Here is an 8,937-nt window from a genome sequence, read left to right on the forward strand (position 1 = left end):
GTAATTTTGTGAAAGCAAATTTCAAAAGAAAACAACAGCAAAACCAGGGTATTTTGAAAGAGAAAAGAAAACATAACACTTCAATAGCAATAGCACCTAGATTTATATACCACCCTGTAGTGCTTTACAGCAGCCACTGGACAGTTTACAATTTCAGCATATTGCCCCCAATAATTTGGGTCCTCATTTTAACAACCTCGGAAGGCTAGAAGGCTGAGTCAACCTTGAGCCCCATCAGGATCAAACTCCAGGTTGTGGGCAGTTAATCTGCAATACTGCATTCTAACCACTGCACCACTAGGGCTTGACCCTGAATACACATTCCAGAACTGACTTACACTACAAATGCTTCCAAACAGAAATTTAGCAGTAAATTAAGATGTGAAATGTATTCTTTTTTAGCAATAGCTAAACTTCACTTGAAGTTTATTATTATTCATATATACTACAGGAAATACATATTGTAATTTTTGCCTTCTCCAGTATTTTGATTATTTTTCCAGCATTTTTCTTAATTGCTGTTGCACAATGAAAAACTGCAATGTATCTATTAAAAAGATAAGAAAACAAAAATTGTATCTCTTTTATATTAGCATTTGAAAAGCCCTGATGGAAATCTCTTTAAAATCTCTTTGAAAGCCTTTAACAGAATTCTACTGAATCTAATTTTCATTACAAACATAGAAAATGAAACATTTTAATATTCTGATACACAAACCAGTCAGCCTTTTTTTTAAATAATAAAAAATCAAATTTAAGTTGGTTAAGTTTATCAAATTTCCTTTCTAATTCAACCCAAACATGACAAAATCTATTAATTCCTTACAGAAATAATAATTACAAAATACCAAATTAATTACATCAGAACACAAATGCAGGAAAGGCTAGCAAGGCAGTACTATCACTATAATACCTTCACTTTTTTCCCAATCAATCTGGTCCGATTCTTGGACACTCCCTGGACAAGTCACTGTAGTTTTCTTGGGAAGGTTTTTCAGAAGTGGTTTGCTATTTTCTCCTTCCTAGGGCTGAGAGAAAGTGACAGCTGGCTTTGTACCTATGGTGGGACTGGAACTCAGAGTCTCCCAGTTTCTAGCCTAGTGCCTCAACCACTACACCAATCTGTTCCTCTAACACCTTTACTAACAACCAAAAAAATGGAAATAGGAATTATTTAATGATCAGCAAATGCTCTTTCTGCAGAGGAATCTCGTTATATTCATAATAAAATTGTAGCAGGATAAAACAGGATACATCTAAATATCTGAAACAGAACTTTCAATTAAAAATCAGACTCTACAACAGGTGTAATAATGCTAAATAGAGAAATGAGCTAAAGAAGGCAAACAGAATTATAACTGGGGGATGTAACTAATCTTTTCTCACTACTTCAGGGCAAAGGTCCAATTTCCTGCCTGTTCACCAAAACAAGTCATTTGAATATTTTCAGTGAAGAAAAAAGGAAGAGGATAAAACTGTTGGGTTCATTGTACAGGACAGGACAGCTATGCTTTGCTTTTCAGAAGCTGCTGGAAGATTCTGCTATCAAAGGAAACATTAAGACTTGAATTCCATACAATTACTATATAATGGAAGAACAGATAATTGGTTCATAGTTCTATAGGATGGACATTAGTCATAATAGAAGGATTAGCTACTGAAACTGTGAAGTAGGATGGAATCAGTTGTATTAGTATACCACAATAATGCATTCCATGACACAGTTGCCAACATGATAATTAAAATTAACTGACTTTGAAAAATACAAATATAGCTGGAAAAGTAAAATGAAGACTTAGTGTCTTAAGAATATATTCTTAGTAATAAAAGTGCTTCAGAAAAGGTTTTGTAAAATTAACTTTCCTATTTTTGTGAATAGAATGATACAAGGGATGTCACTTGTCACTGTGCAAAATAACAAAACTCTTTCCCTACAGGCAGAGCATCTGATTGCTGTTATCTTCTCAACCAGTGGCATGTGTAAATCATAGGTAAGTTGGGCATAAGACTAAATCCCTGAAACTTTTAAAATTTATCTCAAATATCATATTAAAAATGACTGTAAATGTTCTTGGATAAAATAGGCTTTTTATAATCATAGTGAAATCCAGGTTGTTTGATAATGTCCCCCAAATCTTGAGAACCAAAGTTCTAATAAACATTATGAATGCAATAATAAACATAAGTTATAAGGAAGTTTTCACTTTTTGGGAATTACTATTTGGAATAACTGAGAATCTAATGTGTTTGCCATAGAAGATAAAAAATGGTCTGAAATATCTTTTTTTTAAAAAGATAAATAGCTTTTAGTAGTAGTTGATAGAACTCAATATTTGGACTTGGAGCCTCACTGGATATGAATGGCAGCAGGAATCCACATTAACAGATAAGCAATTCAGAAATATCAGGATCTCTCATATCCATAAAAATAAGAGTAAGTCTCAGTAATTAAGGTCAGAATGATATCACCAAGATTTTCCTTGTAGATTTCTCTTTGCATTATGTTATGTCAGAGAAATTAGTAATGTAGCAAGCCTAGTGGATACTGGTTAATCACCTCTTCAGCTATTTTTCTGTTTGAAACTTATGAGTTTGTTTTTGCACTTTCTTTTGCTTGTATGTAGTCTATGACCACGATAAACTTCAACTATTTATAAAAGATAATCTATGACCATATCCTTGCATTATGAGCAAAATAGTTTTTGGACTGAAAACACATTTCCACTGCTCAAAACTTCCCAATTCCTGTCTTTTGGAAGCCCAACAGATAATCTACATTGATAGAAAATTCACCTCTATTGAAGTGAACAGACTTTTCCCAGGCTGCTAAAATACCTACCATGCAAATGTTTTCAATTAAAAGTTCTATCATAGGTAACCATAGGTAGCATGGCAAATAATGAAAGAATGTGAGAACTGCAACATAACACATCTGGAAGGCACCAGGTTAGCTACCCATAATGTAGGGCTTTGTAATGGTGATCTCAGTTCTTACAAAGTTATATATGTTCCAGTTCCAATAATTAAATGTTTATGTGTGAAATCATGGTTATTAGGACTAAAGTGCATTCAGAAAGTATTCAGACCCCTTCACTTTTCTCAATTTTATTATCCTGCAGCCTGATTCTACAGTTGCTGAAATTCATTTTTTCTCATTAATCTATACTCAATACTCTTCTAGAAGACCAACAAAGTCAGGACCAGTTCAACTTAAGAAAGAATGATGTTCCAAATGGCAGGTATCAAGGTAGAAAAGACTCTCCTCCTGAGTCACATCAGATGACATTCCTTTATGGGCAGCAACCTTCAACCTCTCTTTCTCACCAGACCTCATGGGTAGATTTGATAGAGGAGAGGCAATCCTACAAATAACGCAGCCCTATGCCATGTTGGAATTAATATATCATTACCAGTACCTTCAATTGAACCCAAAAGCAAACTAGTAAGTAGTGTAGCTTGTGAGAAGAGAACTTCAGTTAAATATGAAGTCTTGTATGAATTTTTCAGTTAATTCAACCTTGCTACCAAGTCAACATTCTTTTGTGGAGGGAAAATATTTTGATCACACTTTGAAAATCAAATCAGAGTCTGTCTGATTCTCTGCTGCCGTAAGCACTCAACAGTTTATTTTATTTAAATTTATTGGGGACACAACTCCAGTAGATTCTGGGCAATGCATAAAACTAGAAAAAAACTAATAACAGTTAAAATGTTAAATCTGAGAGCCCAGATGAAAAAAAAATCTAATAGATAGGAAGATCAACAAGACAAAACAGGGACCATTGGACAAATAATAAATATCTATCTCAGTCTTGAGACCAAAGCAGATTTTTAAAGCTTTCTGAAACCCTAGGAGAGAAGGCACCATCTTTATGGTGGGGAATGCTGTTCCAAAAGGTGGGAGTTTCAACAGAGAAGGTATGCTTCCTAGGTCCCACAAGATGGCAATGTTTGATGGACAGGACCTGAAGTGAACCCACATACTGAGAAGGCAAAAACAATTCGAAACAAGCAGTCTCTCAGGTATCCAGGCCCTGTGCTACAGAAGTCTTTAAAAATAATAACCAACATCATGAATTAAATTGCAGCTCAATGAATACAAACAAGAGCAGAGGAAAGAGAGATTCATCAAGAGAAAATGCTTAGAAGCCAAGACATTTATTACTGTCTCGTTATTCCAAAATATCACAGTTCATGTAAAACAGACTTGTCAAACCTGAATATCTCTGAATTATCAAAATAATATTATCTCTTTGTGTGTTTAATTTTTACAGTTAAGGAAACAAAATTGGTAAAAAGTATTAGCTTGAGATGTTTATAACATGCTATCGATCCAATTATGAATTCATCATGCTAAAACTTTCATCTGAGAATCCTACATATTTATTATTTTCAATCCAATTTATCAAGGCTATCCCTTAGTGAAAATTACATCCACTACTCTTTCAGATTAGCTATTTTTACAGCCCAAGTGAGATATAGTACTTAATGCCAAATCATCTTTATTATGGCTAAAGAGCTCGCCCAACTAAAAAAAAATCCTATTTACACATAGCAGTCCTCTGAATATCTAAGATATACTCAGAAACAAGCCTAACGTTTATTTGAATGTTTCATAAATACCATAGTGCTTTTAACATCTGTTTAGGCTTAATAAATAAAGTATATCAGCAATCAGAGTAAGTTCACAAACTTTTAAAATTGGGAAAAATATTTTCTTACTTTATTAACATTCCCTGATTTGGCAATAATTCCAAATGAATTTTTCCGCCTTCTTGTGTCCTTAAGTAGGCAAATTCTTCCAGCATATCAATATCTAAAACAAATGTTTAGGTCCAAAAGAAAGTATCTTTGAAAACAGAGAAATTACTATGATCCATTATCTGATTCCTCTACTCTGTTCTAATTTTATTCCTTATTGCCAGTGTCGTTTTTTAATCTTTATTTTCTTCTCAAACAAGATATGATGTATCTATTAGTTTATTGTAATATCCTACTTTATCCTACAGCTGTAGCTGTAATTTGGTCAGAGTTTTATCCTTGCAACAGACTAATGCAACTATCCTTTATATGTTTATCTAGGAATGAACCCCACTGAGTTCCAAAGAACTTACTAAGAAACATAAATGATTATACATGGGCCTCTTGTACAAAGGTTCGTAGCATCTGATAAAGCATACCATATCTTAAAGCATATACTTGTTCTTTCTATAAAATAACAAAAAAGGTTCAAGCATCATTTATAATGGTTTATTTTGATCCTGGTTTCCTGAGTAAACAAAATTGGACAAGTTCACACCTAATACAAAAGCCCTAAGTTATGGTTTATAGAACACAATGATTTGGTTCATACAATAACTTAACTAAACAAGCTACATTAACCAGTTTACTACTGATTCACTATGTTCTATAATCTTAGCAATATTTCTGAACCCATGCTTCTTATAGCACATTTCAAAATTCAATTGTCCTCTTCTTTTATTTGCTTTTTACTTTTTGTTTCAACTATTACTTATAAAATTCGATTAGATTTTACATTTCTTAACAGTAGATCTCAGTATTCTTAATGATTTGGAAAATATGGTCCCCTTGAAGAAACTGTTTTATCTCCAATTAATCCACTGAAGACAAAGGATACTTGTAATATAGTTGAAAAAATTTTCATATTGGAAGTTTGCTTGCTGGCAGATTTTGTTAACTGCTTTCAAGAATAAGTTTTCACCCCTTGGCCACTCATGCTGTAACAACACAATCACATGACCCAATGCCATATCATCTCTATTGTCTGTGAAAGCTTTCAGCTGTTAGGGGGAAAAAATAAACCAAACAATGTTAACAGCATCTCACAAAGTAAATTCCAAATAAACACATAATGGACGGAAATACTTCAAATTGATTCATTTTTTTCTAATATTTTTTTAGTATTTAAAAATATTATTCATATTTTCCCCAGTATGCTATTCTAAACAAGATATAAAATTTGTGAGCTGTTATTAGGGTGGAATATATGGAAAAATAAGTGTCTAGAGTTCTCAAAACAACTAGATGGAGCTTAGAATGAGGCTGATTCAGTTAACATTTATGTCCAGTTATTCAGGCAACATGTTTGTGTGTAGTATTCACCATGAAGTAAAACTGGATCTTCTCTCAAGTCACATTGTATCAGGTTCATATGCAACTTATGAATGGTATATCATGGTATTGGAGTATTGCAATGTGCTCTACATTGGACTTCCCTTGAAGACCATTCAGAAGCTACAGCTAGCACACAATGCAGCTGCCTGGACAGTTCTGGGGCCTCTAGGATGGCCCATGTAACATCTCTGTTATGTGAGTTGCATTGACTGCCACAGTTTGCTTCTGGGTCCAATTCAAGTTGTTGGTTATTATCTATAAAGCCCTTTATGGCATGAGGAATCTGAGGTTACTTGAGGTACCATCTCATCCTAATGGGATTGGATTGTCCCATTGTACCAGCAGAAGAGGTATATTGCATCCTCATCAACCAAGGAATTTTGGCTGACAAGATCCAGAAGAGCTTTTTCTGCAATAGTGCCTAGCCTCTGGAATATCATACCTCTTGAGGTGAAATCCACTCTCATCTCTTGACCTATAAAGATCTTAAAACCTGCTCTGACAATTGGCCTGGAGCCCAGATAGCATACCCCTGGCTATCTTAGCTATTTCTACTTAATTTTAATGCATTTATTGCTTCATTATTTTACTATTTTAATTTTTATACCACAGTTTTATCTGACTCTAGGCTGCCCAGAGTCACATGATAGCAAGATGGGGGAGGGCAAATAAATTCAGTAAACAAGCAAACAATCAATACCAGAATTGCTATCTCTATTAGTTAATTAATTAATTAAATTTATTTATTTATTTATTTATTTAGAAACCATCCAGCTCCCTCATAGTGGGGCTCCAGGCAGTGTACAAGTATCAGCTCAGTCAACGCGCCTACCACAAGAATGACAATATGCAATAATGAAATGAACAGCAGAGATGTTGAAAGTACTAATGCCTCAATACTCTCACTGTTAGCTAGTAGTACACAATTTATCCTTATAATAAAAATAATTATTCCATTGCTTCACTCATGAAGTCAATCCCCATGTCTCAGAAAAAATCTTTATCTTTATTTTCCAGTCTGTTATAACATCTCCCTGATGTAGAAAATAATTAATTGCTCCAACATTTGTTATATACATGATACACTGTACATTCATATTAAAAAAATGAAGATAACTCAAATCAATATTTCAAAACACATTCACAAATTTGAGATGACCTTGGTAGCCAATTATTTTAGTTAATAGTCCTCACAAACTATCTTCAATGTGGGGAGGAGAATAAGACTCTTACTTCAAGAGAGTTGGGAAAACCCCTGGGATTAACATGAATTGAAAGGTCATTTTTCCTTCCACATTCTTCAACAATGATGGGATCACTTACAGTTGCAAGAAAAAGTATGTGAACCCCTTGGGATAACGCGGAGTTTTGCATGAATTGGTCATAAAATGTGCTCTGAACGTCATCTAAGTCACAACAATAGAAAAACACAGTCTGCTGAAAATAATAATGCACAAACATTACATGTTGCCATGGTTTAATTGAACATAACATGTAAACATTCACAGAGCAGGGAGGAAAAAGTATGTGAGCCCCTAGCCTAATGACGTCTTCAAGAGCTAATTGGAGCCAGGAGGGAGCCAACCTTGACTCCAATCAGTGTGATGATATTGGATGTGTTGCTGACAGCTGTCCTGCCCGTTAAAAACACACATCTGTTATGGGTTTATTGGTTTCAAGAAGCACTGTCTGATGTGAACCATGCCTCGCAGAAAAGAGCTCTCAGAAGACCTACGATCAAGAATTGTTGACTTGCATGAAGCTGGAAAGGGTTACAAAACTATCTCCAAACGCCTTGATGTTCATGTGTCCACGGTAAGACAGACTGTCTACAAATGGAGAAAGTTTAGCACTGTTGCTACTCTCTCTAGGCGTGGTCGTCCTGTAAAAATGACTGCAAGAGCACAGCGCAGAATGCTTCTTGAGGTAAAGAAGAATCCTAGAGCAGTGGTTCTCAACCTTTTTAATGCCGCGACCCCAACCGGTCGTAAGTCGAGGACTAAACCGGTCGTAAGTCGAGGACTACCCAACCGGTCGTAAGTCGAGGACTACCCAACCGGTCGTAAGTCGAGGACTTTCCCTGCCCGGGAGCGCCGCGCATGCGTGGTTCCACCCCCTGCGCCAGCCGAGGCGTAGCTGGCAAGCGGCAGTAGGCCGACCACCAGCTGGCCCAGCCCAAGGGAGGTAAGGCACCTGCCGGAAAAGGGGGAAAAATGGCAGACAAAAAAAATGGCGGACAGCCTTGCTTGGCGACCCCCATGAAATGGTCGATCGACCCCAAATGGGGTCCCGACCCACAGGTTGAGAACCACTGTCCTAGAGTGTCAGCTAAAGACCTACAGAAATCTCTGGCACATGCTAACATTTTTGTTGACACATCTACAATAAGGAAAACATTAAACAAGAATGGAGTACATGGGAGAACACCACGGAGGAAGCCATTATTGTCCAAAAAAAATATTGCAGCACATTTGAAGTTTGCAAAAGAGCCCCTGGATGTTCCACAGCACTACTGGCAAAATATACTGTGGACAGATGAAACCAAAATTGAGTTGTTTGGGAAAAACACACAACACTATGTGTGGAGAAAAAAAGGCACAGCCCACCAACATCAAAACCTCATCCCCACTGTAAAACATGGCGGAGGGAGCATCATGGTTTGGGGCTGCTTTGCTGCCTCAGGGCCTGGACGGATTGTTGTCATTGATGGGAAAATGAATTCCAGAGTTTATCAAGACATTTTGCAGGAAAACGTACGACCATCTGTCCGCCAACTGAAGCTCCGCAGAGGATGGGTGATGC

General features: G+C 36.0%; 1 protein-coding gene across 1 annotated transcript in view; it reads right to left on the minus strand.

Annotated features, from left to right (window-relative positions):
* Positions 1–8,937, minus strand: part of INTS10 (integrator complex subunit 10) — a 47,236-nt gene that overhangs the window by 2,941 nt on the left and 35,358 nt on the right. Inside the window, 2 exon segments of the mRNA XM_029287220.1 lie at positions 4,723–4,816; positions 5,639–5,801. Of these exon segments, the coding sequence (XP_029143053.1) occupies positions 4,723–4,816; positions 5,639–5,801 (257 nt within the window).

This window comes from Protobothrops mucrosquamatus, unplaced genomic scaffold (assembly GCF_001527695.2).
Source record: "Protobothrops mucrosquamatus isolate PMUCROS unplaced genomic scaffold, P.Mucros_1.0 scaffold_257, whole genome shotgun sequence".
In the NCBI taxonomy this organism is placed as follows: domain Eukaryota; kingdom Metazoa; phylum Chordata; class Lepidosauria; order Squamata; family Viperidae; genus Protobothrops; species Protobothrops mucrosquamatus.